Genomic DNA, 15,152 nt, shown 5'->3' with positions numbered 1-15,152 from the left:
GCAAAATTACCCATAAATTGAATGTGCCTATACACATTACTTTCAAAATAGGAGGTAAAACACTATTTACTGTGAGACAGTAATGTGTTTGAGTTGAAGTGATATGTAATGTTTTTGTAGTCTTGTTTTTACACACACAATGTAAAGAATTTGAAAACACACCCCGAATTGTTTTTCAAATTGATGAATACTAATGAAGTTGATCTTACCATTTTTTGGTCTCTTTTTGTTAGATTTAATGTTTACAGTTTTCTATCAAAACAATACTTTTTAGGCTTGATGTACATTTCACATGGAAGTTTACTGCTTTAATTTAGTAAATCAATGTTTTTGTCAGCATGACACTGGTGTGTGTAATACAGTACAAGTTCTTTGGGCACAACGTCATTGGTGACTAAAGATTGAACTATAATATGTATGTACTGCACAATGGCTCCAGCTATTCTTACAATTCTGATGAAACAGTTGATAATTTTAAAAAAATTACAAATTAACCAGTTACCACAGAACTTGCTTTTTCTTAAGTTGTACATGAGCTTTGCGGAAAAAGATCTTTATTCAGGTTGGTTATAAGATCCATTCCATCAGTGGAGCATCACCAGTTACCTGGAGTTTTTTCGTTTGAGCATACCATTTTTCTGCATGCACCTGGTAATACGATAGGTGTGCGAGCAGGGTTGGGGTCAATTACATTCCAGAAGTAAACTGAAATTCCAATACCAAATTCTATGAAATTGGAATTTCAGTTTAGTGACTGAACCTAACCCTATGTGCAAGTCATCAGTTTATCTATTCTTCAGCAGACAAACATTCAAAGGAAAACACTATTACATAAAATACAAACAATCTAGGTCAACAGAAACCAGAAGGGAGTCAAACAAGTTATTGAAGTGCTAGGTGTGGTGTTTATTTCAGGAAGTGGAATAAAAAAAGAAAAGAGAAAGGTGTTGCAGAGCCAGATACAGCAGAGGCAACCCTGTTCCTGGACTGCATTTACATTTTGTTCCAACTAGGCACCACACCTGGCCAACGGAGCTAATTGATCAGTTCAGTGATTGCCTATATTCAACACAGCTGGCCCTCCAGGACCAGGGTTGCCTACCGAGACACAGCATTATGTCCAGCATGACATACACTATAGAAGACCAATACCAACCCATGCATCCCGCTTACCAGACACACACCCCTCCCTCCCCTAACACATGCAAATCGTTACGTTGCTGGTTAAAACCATACCTAAGCAGTAGTAGCCATTGTATTTGAAAAGACGAGTTATAACAACCAAAACAGTACATTAGTGCAAACTAGCAGCAAGTGGACTCGACAGATACTAGGAACAGTGGGTGCTTTCGTGACTTCTTAGCATATTCTGTGCTGCATATGATTTCAAGCAGAACGTGTGCTTTCAGAGGATCAGCGAGACAGTCCTGTAACTCCCACACTGATACTGTATGTCCGTTATGACAATACATTATTCTCAGTTTAACATACAGGCCTTCGCCCACACCACATTCCTCACTTTAGTTTCTGTAAAGAAAAGATCTTCCCTTCACAATGGTTGATTGAATAGGAATGTAGTGTTGTCAATTAGGGAGTGATAATTGTTAACTTGCAGCCAGTTTAGTTTAAGGTATAAAGAGTGCATGCATCTATTCACTACACATTATGAGTCAATATATAGTCAATGTATTTGTTAAGGAATGTAGACTATTGAGGTAAGCCAATAGTCTTAAAGTGTAAACCAGAGGTCCTTACATGAATACTGTTTCACTGTGTCTGAAATGGCACCAAAACATAAATTGGAGAAAATGCATGACCACTTTCTAACATTTGCAAAATAAAACGTTAAAGGGCAAGAAACAGTTGAGTGACAAAGTTCCTTCTCATAGAATAATTCAAATTGACACGTTTGTATGTGGACCCCAGGAAGAGTAGCTGCTGCATGGGAAACAACTACTGGGGATCCTAATGAACTAAACATTCACTAAAAGAACCAACTGGATCCGTGATGAAAGTTCATGATAGACCGTATTGATAACTTCTTAATCATCCCAACATTTGGACTGCAATCAGCTCTCCCACCTCCCCACCTGAGCTCAGTAAAGGTGTCATCATAACTACAGCTACATCTCATTCTGATAATACAGAATGCTTGACACATCAAAGGAAGACGCCTCGTTTACTGGGAGAAAGGAGAGAAGAGGACCAATCACAACCAGACTCTGCCCACACACAGCACCATGCATAAGTACATCGGAATACGCGAGACCGAAGATATTTTCGCTCACTGACTGAATTCTGATAGTCGTGTAAAAACTCCTTAAAAATGTTCAAAACATAGCTCATAATACTGACTAAAGTGACAACGAGTAGTTTTTTTCTTTTAAAACAGAAGCAAATGGCTACACAAAATATACTAGAAGCATAAGTACAAAAATACTAAAACACCTAGTGGGGGGGGTGGGACAGGGACAGGCCAAGGGTTCCCCATGTCCCTGCAAAGCTTTCCCACAATAATTTTTTTTGTGTGCGACAGCAAAGTCCTGTGGGAGAGGATGAGGACAAGGGGGGGGGTTGAGGAGAGAGGGGGTGAGGCTCCTCTGCTATGAGGAGACGGTGACTGGATTCAAGAATCCGTTCCGGCTGTAGAACTTCGAGAAGGCCTCTTCCAGAACCGAAGCGAGTCGTGGCTGGTCGCCCTGGACGAGAGAAAAGAGAATTCAGGACCCCATTTGAAAGGCAAATTGTCAGAATGCCTCATCCTCAGCCCTCTGTATCCTGCTGGAGTGTTTTGAGCCTGGGGCTGCAGGCATGCTGTGAGGTCACAGGGATTGTGACCCCGTCTTACCTCGCTGATGAATCCCAGCTGAACGAGCTCCACGGCCAGCTCCTGCACATTCTCATCTGTACACAAAACACACAGGTCAACAACCCTGTGACCTGGCTGGTCTAGTGATAATGTTGCACCCTCCGGCACGCACATCTACAGTGTCTGTAAAGGTTTGAATCTGGCCTTCTGCACTCTGAAACAAAATCCATCTTTCCCCACTCTCTCTTTCTACCTGTTCAATAAAAATCTGAAAATAAATTTAAAGGTAAAGCACAACACTCTTGATGTGTCCATTTCTTTTGTATTTAACCTTTATTTTGACAGGGAAGACAGAGACGTAGGTCTCTTTTCAAAATGCACCCTGTATAATAAAACACACACAATCGTGGGATGCACAAATAAAACATCACAAATCACCCTAAAAAACAGTTACATTCATCCACAAATAAATCCCCAATCAATACTTTAAATTGCCCAAACGGCCCCAGAACATCAAGATGAAATGTATTTTGTTCCAGTAATAAGGTGCATTAAAACTAAAAGCAGATGTACCTCGTTCGGTGGAGACCCTAGGAACCTCAAGAGTTAACCAACCCTGTGAACGGGTTAGGCAACTCAGATGTCTATACTTCAACAGCAAAGTTAGATAAGACGGAAGTTTCTGAAGTACGGCCTTGTAAACAAAAAAGGGAGTAATGTAGAGATCTACATGTTTTTAGCGAAGTCCAGCCAACCTTTTGATACAGGATACAGTGATGGATATCAAAACTGTTGTCTGTAACAAAACGAAGGGCACTATGGTAGATGGCAAAGGTTTAAGAGTAGTAGCAGCTGCACTTTGATAAATCATATCACCATGACAACAGACAAAAAGGTTGATTGAATAATCTGCTTCCTACTGCTTAGAGAAAGACACGATTTGTTTTAGAAAAAGCCAACTCTAAATTTCAGCTTCTTAAGCAGCTCATGTATATGTTGTTTTTTAATCCATGTCAATCCAAATGCCTAAGTATTTATAAATACAGCATGCAGAAATATAGCTCTGTACACCCCCAAATCAACCCTAGCATGGACTAAAGACGTGTGGATACTTACTTGGTAACAAATCACAACTTAAGTGCCTGTTCAACTTGTCCTCAAGTTTCAGCAACAGCGTAAGCTGGAAAAAGAAGTAAGATACAGATTATCTATGTTTTATAGGTTTGAAATCTGAACAGACAGGCCTTAACCCGAGCTGTATTTACAAAGCGTCTCAGAGTTGGAGGGCTTTTAAATCATAATGAATAAGATTACATGGATGGATGGGACCTGATCCTAGATCAGCATTGATAAATAGTCATGAGAAACTTACGTGATGTTTGGCACCCTCGTCAACAGGCTCGATGTTGCACTGCATCTGTAGGACCTGGGCAGAAATATTTTTGTAGTCCAAAGCCAATTCAAACCAGTAGACAACATATATATGGACAAAAATATATCTCTCCCTTTTAAAAAACACTCACACATTGATCTATTTAATTTATATGTACTAGATTTTGTCTCTTGTATCTATTACCTACACTTGTTGATTTTCTATATTATGGAGTTCAGCCTGTATTGAGTGCAATGTGGGTCTCGACAATACTTGAACTACTCAATTCCCCCCATCAATCCCCTTTTCCCTGTCCAGTGTGCCTTTCAATCCATCTCTGTATTTCTCCCTCCTCCTTTAGGACTTACCTTCCTGGCCTCCAGCTCTGTACTTCCACCTCCACCTTTAGGACTTACCTTCCTGGTCTCCAGCTCTGTATTTCTCCCCCCTCCTTTAGGACTTACCTTCCTGGTCTCCAGCTCTGTATTTCTCCCCCCTCCTTTAGGACTTACCTTCCTGGTCTCCAGCTCTGTATTTCTCCCCCTCCTTTAGGACTTACCTTCCTGGTCTCCAGCTCTGTATTTCTCCCCCCTCCTTTAGGACTTACCTTCCTGGTCTCCAGCTCTGTATTTCTCCCCCCTCCTTTAGGACTTACCTTCCTGGTCTCCAGCTCTGTACTTCCACCTCCACCTTTAGGACTTACCTTCCTGGTCTCCAGCTCTGTATTTCTCCCCCTTCCTTTAGGACTTACCTTCCTGGTCTCCAGCTCTGCAGGCTCGGGGGTGGGGCTTTTGACTGATGGGGGCACGATGGGGGACTTCACTGCTTCCTGCTCGGGCTGCTTGGGGCCAGGCACCCCAAAAGCTGTCAGCGGGTAGATCCCATTCCTGATACACCAGAGGGGGGGGAGTTAGACGTCTCATATATATATACACACACACACACCAACACACACACACACACACAGAAACACATTCCCCTACCTCACATCTTCCAGGAACTTGTCCAGCTCAAGAGCAGGGAACTGGGAAAGCCTGTGGACGTCAGATTGTTCCTGGTTAGTCCGCTGTTCACACACTGTCCAAGGTACAACAACATCAAGCATGTCTCAATAGGAGACTAAGCAGCAGCTGGGGGCCATAAGTTCCTTCCCTTCTCAGTTATGTGCTAGTGGAGATAGCTAAAAATCTGAACGTCATTTAAGATTTTAACAGGGTCATTTCAATCTTTTTGGGATTCCAAGAGATAGTTGGGTCTAAGACTCACTTCATCTGAACTCCGTCCTTGACTTCCACAATCACCAGGTTTAGGTCCATGTTCTTAGTCATGTCCTCAAGAGCATTTTCTGGAATCATGTCTACATGACAAGACAGGGATAGTCCAATGACAGTTTGTGTGTGTCAGTGTCAATTTGTGTGTGTCGCAGTGTGTTTCAGTGTCTGTTTCAGTGTCTGTCTTGTTACTCACGCTGGTGGCTGACGATGCAGTGCGCTGCCAGCAGCTTCAGTAAGGGCACCTCGAACAGGGCCTGGTGGAACAGCAGCTCTTTGGCCGTGGGCCGCTTGCTAGGGTCCTGTTCCAGACACTTCTGGATGAACTCCTACCACAGGAAAACACCGGCATTAACAAGACCAGGTTCAGTCGTGGACAACACCGGCCCTAACAAGACCAGGTTCAGTCGTGGACAACACCGGCCCTAACAAGACCAGGTTCAGTCGTGGACAACACCGGCCCTAACAAGACCAGGTTCAGTCCTGGACAACACCGGCCCTAACAAGACCAGGTTCAGTCGTGGACAACACCGGCCCTAACAAGACCAGGTTCAGTCGTGGACAACACCGGCCCTAACAAGACCAGGTTCAGTCGTGGACAACACCGGCCCTAACAAGACCAGGTTCAGTCGTGGACAACACCGGCCCTAACAAGACCAGGTTCAGTCGTGGACAACACCGGCCCTAACAAGACCAGGTTCAGTCGTGGACAACACCGGCCCTAACAAGACCAGGTTCAGTCGTGGACAACACCGGCCCTAACAAGACCAGGTTCAGTCGTGGACAACACCGGCCCTAAAAAAGAAGGTTCAGTCCTGGACAACACCGGCATTAAAGAGAAGGTTCAGTCCTGGACAACACTGGTAGTAAAGAGAAATGTCATGTCTGGATGAACTCCTGCCACAGGCAAACACACACACATACAGGAAATAAAGAGAAATGTAAATAATAAAATCAAAGTTTGTCAAATGTTTTCAGAGCTCAAAAATGGTCTAGTGACATGTTGATTTTGGAGTGAACTATCCCTTTAAGAACACTATGGACTATAGTGGGTTGTTTAGCAACAAAACCAATGCATGAGCAACTTTGGGGCAAAACAGACAGGATGGCTTAAATTCAAAGGATTACAAGGCAACTCTATTTAGTCTCAAAATGTTTATTAAAAAAATAAATACAGTCGCACAATAAGCACTTGCCTCTCAAAAACCTTGTTGGGTAGGTAGCTAGTGAATGTTTGCCATATAAGCATAGATAGTCAAAACACTTCAAAAGCAAGACATGGTGTAAAGAACAAGATACGAGCTGGAATGAGCAACCTACGATTCCCTTGCTGCTACTTGTCATTGTTGCTAGCCATCTGTCCGTTCAGAATCATAACACAGCCTTTTACCCCTGCGATGCGAACGCATAATCTTTGTGACGTTGTCAGGCAACCTGTCTATGTAGACTATAGTTATGTTATGGCTGGACTGAGTATTAACCCTTAAGGACAAACCCATTCTGTATTTTAATGCAACACATCCCTTGGCGTGTTGCTTTAAAATATATAATGTAGTGTCTCTTAAGGAATCAACAACAACCAGCGGGGGTTAGCTGCTAGGCCAGGGTCCCCGACTCACCCTCTGTAGCGGATCCTCCAGGAACTGAATGGCACTGTTGATGGCTTCTTGGGACACATACGACGACTCACCGTTGCTCTGGATCTCCAGTACAGCCATCTGAAGAGACGAGGAGGTGTGGGGAACAGAAGATTAGAAACAGGACAAGAAGTACACTACAAAACTTCCCGTTTCCATGGAGCAAGGCTAGTCATCGACTACATGATTAAGTTACATTTTCATTTCAATTCTTTCAATTGTCCGTCATACGAGTGTGAGAATAACAAAACACCAGAAACAAGTCACCACTCACCTCTAAGGCACACATTCCAAAGGAATAAATGTCCACTGCAGTGGTGACGTCTGCAACAGCTAGAAAAAGACCAACGTCAATCAGTGTCAGTAGAAAAACAGCTCCACTGCATGGTTTCTCAAAAGAGACAAATGGTCAAAGATGAAAGGTTATCTACCTCCATACTCAGGAGCAAAGAAGTGCAGGCTCTTCTGCTCCTCCCGACAGGTCTTGACGTGGTTGTTGATGGTGTCTGGGGCCACTAACATATGAGTCACAAATTAGTCCAATGAGAATGGGGAACGTTACGTTGCAAGGGCCACCTGGGGTATGTTCAGTAGGGCGCACTGTAGCAAAACATTTCTGCAATGGATAATGAGATCTATGTTCAGCTACTCCATTTCAAAATGTTTCCTCCCTACTGAACAAGGCCCCGGTTTTAAAGAGACTAAAAACACCCTTCAGACCAACACCTCTGAAAAGGTTGATATTTAGCGTGATTGACGGATCTGAGACCCACCTGAGCCAATCTTAATGAGGCCATTATGCTGGATGAAGATGGTGTCACAGGTCAGGTTGCCGTGGATGATGGGAGGGTCACAGGAGTGCAGGTAGCTGGGGAGAGGAGAGTTTTGAAAAAACAGAACTGGCTCCAGGGGCCTCAAAGGAGAGCTTAGTCCAATATGGATATATGTAATGCTGTGAGAGAGACTGACCTGAGAGCAGACAGTATCTGTGTACACCAGCGCTTCCAGGCCTGATAGACAACAGACAGACAGCACAGAGATGACATTCAAACCTAATTGAAATGTGATTACCATGTGGTTCTTGAAGTGTTAATTCTGTCAAATGACCAGAATAGGCTGCAATTAATTGCAAAAAAATGTATAAATTGCAACAGCGGGAAAGTTCTGCATTAACAGTGGGCTTTGTAGGTTCCGTTAAAAATAGGGCTGTCACAAGATCAAATAAAATGGGACAGTGCCCCGCCTGAAGCCAAGTGGGGGATTTTTACTGAGCTACTGGGAAACCTGGAAGAGCATACAGGTGACATACATTCTGCATACAGCTCTTTCTGTGTCCGTCAAGTTTCCTGGTTTCATTTTTGTTTGTTCATTTCAATTTAAAATCAGTTCTTTAAAAAGGGGCAGTTCAAACAATAGTAAAGCGGCCACCCTGGCATTTTTTCGGTAAACAGCTGAGGGAAAAATCTGTGTACGCGACCAATAAACTTTGATTTGGGTGGAGCTGGAGAAATGGAACCACTCAAAAGTCATATACAAAGCTATGGATGCAAGGACTGCCCATCCATGACAACATTTTAAACCATGTCTAGAGGCTATACAGTTTACAATTACATTTCTTACAAACAATATTGTAAAAACAAGCTTATATATTTTGGGTTATGATGGGGTACGACAGTTATACTAAGCCTATGAGGAATTTATATCATATTCTTAAAATAAGTGATATTCTTAAAGAATCAATGGGTAATATACAGTGCATTCTGAAAATATTCAGACCACTTGACTTTTTCCACATTTTGTTACGTTATAGCCTTGTTCTAAAATGTATTACATAAAAAAGCCTCAATCTACACACAATACCCCATAATGACAAAGGAAAAACAGGTTTTTAGAAATATTGTATTAAATGTCAGAGCAAAAACCAAGCCATGAGGTCGAAGGAATTGCTCGTAGAGCTCTGAGACAGGATTGCGTCGAGGCACAGATCTGGGGAAGGGTACCAAAACATTTCTCCAGTATTGAAGGTCCAAGAACACAGTGGCCTCCATCATTGTTAAATGGATGAAGTTTGGAACCACCAAGACTCTTCCTAGAGCTGGCCGCCAGGCCAAACTAAGCAATCGGGGGAGAAGAATGGGAGAAACTCCCCAAATACATGTGCCAAGCTTGTAGCATCATACCCAAGAAGAATTGAGGCTGTAATCGCTGCCAAAGGTGCTTCAACTGAGTAAAGGGTCTGAATACTTATCAGTTTTTAGTATTTAATAAATATGCAAAAATGACTAAAAACCTGTTTTCGCTTTGTCGTTATGGAGTATTGTGTGTGGATTGACGAGGAACATTTAATCAATTTTAGAAGAAGTCTAACGTAACAAAATATGGAAAAGGGGAAGGGGTCTGAATAACTTACAAATGCAGTGTAAGTAGTCAGACCCTTTGCTATGAGACTCAAAAATTGAGCTCAGGTGCATCCTGTTTCCATTGATCATCCTTAAGATGTTTCTACAACTTGGAGTCCAGCTGTGGAGGAAACCAGGCACCGCTCATCACCTGGCCAATACCATCTCTACGGTGAAGGATGGTGGTGGCAGCATCATGCTGTTGGGAAGTTTTTCAGCAGCAGGGACTTGAACCCGATCGAACATCACTGGCGAGACCTGAAAATAGCTGTGCAGCAACGCTCCCCATCCAACCTGACAGAGCTTGAGAGGATCTGCAGAGAGGAATGGGAGAAACTCCCCAAATACAGGTGTGCCAAGCTTGTAGCTTTATACCCAAGAAGACTTGAGGCTAATCACTGGCAAAGGTGCTGCAACAAAGTACTGAGTAAAGGGTCTGAATACTTAGAGTACCAGTAAGTTTAATCATAGAGCTTGATGGTTTTTGCGACTACACTTAAAGATGCTTACAAAGTTCTTGCAATGTTCCGGACTGACCTTAATGTCTTAAAGTAACGGACTGTCATTTCTCTTTGCTTATTTGAGCTGTTCTTGCCACAATATGGACTTGGTCTTTTACCAAATAGGGCGATCTTCTGTATACCACCCTTACCTTGTCACAACACAACTGACTGGCTCAAATGCATTAAGAAGGAAAGACATTCCACAAATTTTAACAAGTCACACCTGCTAATTTAAATGCATTCCAGGTGACTACCTCATGTAGCTGGTTGAGAGAATGCCAAGAGTGTGCAAAGCTGGCTACTTTGAAAACTATTTTGATTTGTTTAACACTTTTGGTTACTACATGATTCCATATGTGTTCATAGTTTGTCTTTACTATTATTCTACAATGTAGAAAATAGTAAAAATAAAGAAAAACCCTGGAATGAGTAGGTGTATCCAAACTTTTGACTGGTTTGACTGAAATGTGGAAAGAGTGAAAGGGTCTGAATACACTGTATCATTCATTTAAAAGTTTAACAAAATATGGCGCAATAACAGCCCTTTAAGATCCAAACAGACTAATAATCCACCCTGTACCTTCTCATTCATTGTCTTGTGGTTTTTCTTGGTCTTTTTCAGAAACTGCTTCAGGCTTCCTGAAGACATGTATTCTGTGATGAAAATGACCTGCGAGAGGAAAAAAGTTGTTTTAAAATTTCCTGTGTAATAAATTCTGTTTATATTTCTTACTATTAAAAATATGATTTTACTAGCATTTAAAATCTCTTACCCTGGCCCTATTTTCCTTCACATCAGCCCAGTATTTGTGAAACTTGACAATGTTCAGATGCTCCAACTGGATCAAGTTGTCAAACACCGCTTTGACTTTCTCCTGATGGACAAAGTGATAAAAAGGAAATTAAACATACCTCACAATCTTCAACTAATAAACATGACTGATGTCAATGAGCTCAACCCTTCAGTCCAAATTTACATTTTCTCGTCATCCGCTAAGGCCAATTAAGACAAACTCAATAGAACAAAAACCCCTTAACCTGGGTTAATGTCTGTTTCTGCTTTTTCCCCCATGGGGATGTCATTTTTATTTAAATTGTCTAACCCGGTCTACATTTGTTCGATTGTGGGCGAAGTGGCCACAGGATATTTTGAATCACTAGGGCTTATATGTCTGATAACAATCCTGACTTGTAAGAAATGCCAAGAATGTTCTTGCACATATTACATTGGAGGGTATTGCAACTCAGAATATGACCTGGTCTTGCTCTTGCCAAGCAAGAGGTAAAGCAAAGGTTAGTTCAGGATCTCTGCAAGTCATACTTTACCCACAGAGTGAGTAAAACAAACAAACACACACTTAAAGTTGTCACATATACCGGATAGGTGTCGTAGTACAGCAAATTAGGGTTAAATGCCTTGCTCAAGGGCACATCGTCAGATTTAGCTTGTCGGCTCGGGTATTCAACCACTGCGCTAACCACTAGGCTACCTGCCACCTAAACTCAGAAACACAACATCGGGAGAATTCTGGGAACTCTTAAAAACAATCACCAAAAACTATTCAAACTAAAGGGAACTCATCCTACTCAATGCTCAGCCTGTGTTCAGACACCAACACAGCATGTCGACATGCAGAACAGAAGGAAGACTACACTGTCTGAGAGCACACTGACACAAGCTCCAAACAGACTGCTCAGTGCCTAGACCGTCAGAGGGGAACAAGGCCAAAAAAAAGGGTCTTGTTCATTCAGCACCCAACAGAAGACGGACCACCGCCTGGACATGTCTAACAAGAAATGCTCATTTTTGTTTTGCGTTCAAAAGATTTAAACGTTATGCGCCCTTATGAACATGACCCAGCCCACAGACAAAGGTTTAAAAACAACGTGCGAGAGGATTGTGCAACAACCTTTGTGTCAGTTTCTATGAACGGTTTTCATAACACTTTGTAAAGAGAGTACTTTGCTTTGCTATGCTATATGTTCGGCAGCAACGGGTTGGAACACTTTGCCTAAAGGCTCGCTCATGTCGCACCAAATGTGGATCTTTAGGGACCTTATGCTGTAGACATTCTCACGCGAATCTACATGAAAATAAAATAGGTGCTCAGTCGGTTCGCAAATTACAGCCTGCACTCTGTTCAGGAGGAGAAGTACTCTGGGCCAGCAAACGCCATTGGTGTGTCTGAGCACTAAGGAGCTTAGGCAAATCTTACCATAACTCTATCCTCCTGATTCCGGCTTACAAGCAAAAACTCAAGCAGGAGAACCAGTGAGACGCTCAACACCAATGATTACAGGCAACATCCACACTGAGCTAAAGGCTAGAGCTGCCACTTTCAAGGAGCGGGACACTAATCCAGACGCTTAGAAGAAATCCCACTACACAATCTGACAAACCACCAAAAAGGCAAAGCATCAATACAGGGCCCCGCATGGGTGCATGTTTAGTCCCCTCCTGTACTCCCTGTTCACCCATTACTGCGTGGCCGCTCACGACTCCAACACCAATGTTAAGTTTGCCAACGACACAATGGTGGTAGGCCTGATCACAGACAACAATGAGACAGCCTACAGTACCAGGACAACAAGCTCTCCCTCAATGCCAGCAAGACAAAGGAGCTGATCGTGAATTACGGGAAATGGAGGGCCGAGCACGCCCCCTTTCACATCGACAGGGCTGTCATGGAGCAGGTCGAGAGCTTCAAGTTCGTCGGTGTCAACTTCACTAAGGTCATATTATGGTCCAAACACACCAACACAGTCGTGAAGAGGGCATGACAACGCCTCATCTCCCCCTCAGGAGGCTGACAAGATTTGTCATGGGTCCTCAAATCCTCAAAGTTCTACAGTTGCACCATTGAGAGCATCTTGACTGGCTGCATCTCCGCTTGGTATGGCAACTGCTTGGCACCCAACTGTAAGGCACAAGAGAGGGTAGTGCCAACTGTCCAGTACATCACTGGGGCCGAGCTCTCTGCCATCCAGGACCTCTACCAGGCAGTGTCAGAGGAAGGCCCTAAAAATAGTCTAAGACTCCAGCCACCCAAGTAAAAGCCTGTTCTTTCTGCTACCGCACAACAAGCAGTACCAGAGCGCCAAGTGTGGGTCCAAAAGGCTCCTGAACAGCTTCTAACCATAAGCCATAAGAATGCTGAACAGTTCATCACAAATCTGAAGGGGGCACTGACTATGCACACTCACTGGACTCTACACATACACACACACCAGCTGCTGCTTACTCTGTTTTATCATCTATCCTGATTGCCCTGTCACCTTTACCCCTACCTGCATGAACATATTACCTCAATTACCTCTTACCCCTGCACATTTCGGTACTGGTACTCCTTGTATATAACATCGCTATTGTTATTTTGTGTTACTATTTCATTTATTTTATTTTTTTTTACAAATTGTTCTTACTTTTTAAACTCTGTCTGTAATGAACAACGCAATCTCAAAGTGATTGTTAACCAAATAAACATCAGGTAATTTAAAAATAAATAAATGCTACAACAGTAGCTAGATCATATTGATAAAGTCTGAGTGCTTCTTGAAGCAGATGGGCAGCCGCAATCATGAGAGGATCTGGAAGCTCATAAGCTAAGGTCAGCGGAGGTGGTGATGAATGGGTGATAACTGATCATTATGACGTCACATAGAGTATGGTTCTGTTGCAGCTGAGCCCTGGCTGAGAACCCAACCCACCTCCTGCAGTTTGAAGTTCTTCCGCTCTGAGAACATGACCTCGTTCCACACCACTTCCACACCCTCCTCTGTGTCCATGGCCAGGTAGGCATTGTCAATCCCAGGGACATTGCGCTGGTTCACCTAAAACGAGGAACAATGTTGGATTTCACTAATAATTCTCCATCTGATTCAAAGTAGTTGTGTAAAAAAAACAAGTTGAATATTTGTGGGGCCAAAAGTCTAACAACACAAACAGTAACCCTTTTCCTTTCTCCAGCACATGCTCATTGAATACCTCCTCTCTGCGTTTCTGCCAGCGTCCACACGGGCTCTCCTCCAGAATCTCTGACTCGTCCTCACTCTCCTCTTCCTCGTCCTCTGTCGCCGCTGTGGCAGGGGGCTGTGTCACAGTGGACACTGGGGGGGACACGGATGACACACTCTGACCGGTGGGGGCAGCGACCATAGACTCTGGTTTCCCCTCCTGGACAGAGTCCAACACCTGCTTCCCTTCTCCCTCTGACATCTTGTCAAGCTTGGCCACCGACTGCAAAACCCAACAAATTGTAGACTCAAAGGCTTCATACATCATTGCCAGAAGAGTAAATGTGTGTGTGTGTATGTATATATATACACACACACACACACACACACACACACACACACACACACACACACGCCACCCCGGATATTATATTTATGTCAAAGGCTGAGGCACTATTATATTCAGTTGAATTTAGCTACGTTACTTCAACAGGGCTGAACCTGATACGACGTGCTCGACTATCTGACAGCTTATTTCAGACATTGATTCAATCAAAATAAACTAGTTAGATAACGTCAGCTCTCCTCACCAGCGTAACATGAAAAAGGACCCCTCTAAAAATGGCTAACATGAAGTTAGCATAGTTACCTACCTTGCAAACTTGAATGATATTGTCAGATCCGTATCAGTAGACTCCAACTACAAACTTCTTTCAAATCCTTGTGGAAATACGATTTACTAACAAGCTACTGTCGCTAGTTATAACCCCTAGTCAGCTAGCTATGTAGCCACCACCAGTTAACGTCACTATAATGTCGTGATCTGCCAGCTTGAGGATATTAGCGAACCAAAAGGCAAGATGACAGTTAGTTAACTAACCTCACCAACTACTTAACACGCCGAATTTCTGTTAAAACACAAATGACAGATTATGCTAGATTTTTGCAAGCCTTGTCCCTAGCTAGATGGCCGGCCAGCCAGTCAGTCAGCCAAGCTAACGAGAAACTGTTAGCTAGCTAGATACTATAGTACTGTAGTTGTTGCAAAAATATCAAAGTCCTATGTTGGAAGAAAAAAAAACGATCACAATTATAAAGCAATAAGTTACTATGAACCGAGGTCTACACGGTTGATAAAATAATGGCGACATACACAAACCGGCTCAAATCACTACAAAAGTAATCAAAACGGAGACAGCAGTGGGCG

The 15,152-nt window shown here is 43.0% G+C and overlaps 1 protein-coding gene across 1 annotated transcript; it reads right to left on the bottom strand.

Annotated features, from left to right (window-relative positions):
• Positions 1 to 885: 885 nt before the first annotated feature.
• On the bottom strand, positions 886 to 15,152 carry nrbp1 (nuclear receptor binding protein 1). The gene is made up of 18 exons (XM_045695600.1): positions 14,599 to 15,152; positions 13,977 to 14,228; positions 13,700 to 13,822; positions 10,765 to 10,866; positions 10,572 to 10,661; positions 8,059 to 8,099; positions 7,863 to 7,957; positions 7,521 to 7,604; positions 7,364 to 7,422; positions 7,072 to 7,170; positions 5,649 to 5,781; positions 5,448 to 5,538; positions 5,165 to 5,215; positions 4,933 to 5,068; positions 4,182 to 4,235; positions 3,926 to 3,989; positions 2,849 to 2,904; positions 886 to 2,699 (listed from the first exon to the last, which is right to left on the bottom strand). The coding sequence occupies exons 2-18, from the start codon at positions 14,205 to 14,207 to the stop codon at positions 2,604 to 2,606; spliced, it is 1,605 nt and encodes a 534-aa protein (XP_045551556.1). The 5' UTR covers positions 14,208 to 14,228; positions 14,599 to 15,152; the 3' UTR covers positions 886 to 2,603.

This window comes from Salmo salar, chromosome ssa15, assembly GCF_905237065.1.
Source record: "Salmo salar chromosome ssa15, Ssal_v3.1, whole genome shotgun sequence".
In the NCBI taxonomy this organism is placed as follows: Eukaryota; Metazoa; Chordata; class Actinopteri; order Salmoniformes; family Salmonidae; genus Salmo; species Salmo salar.
The sequence above is the reverse complement of the archived record's forward strand: the minus strand, read 5'-3'. Positions and strand labels throughout refer to the sequence as shown.

What these genes read in the sequence shown, in the direction of transcription:
- nrbp1 (XM_045695600.1), bottom strand. Translation starts at nt 14,207, where the DNA reads ATGTCAGAGGGAGAAGGGAAGCAGGTGTTGGACTCTGTCCAGGAGGGG. An exon ending in GGCAGAAACGCAGAGAGGAG is followed by an intron (nt 13,823 to 13,976) that starts GTATTCAATGAG and finishes TCCTCGTTTTAG; the next exon opens with GTGAACCAGCGCAATGTCCC. An exon ending in AGCTGGGATTCATCAGCGAG is followed by an intron (nt 2,700 to 2,848) that starts GTAAGACGGGGT and finishes TCTCTCGTCCAG; the next exon opens with GGCGACCAGCCACGACTCGC.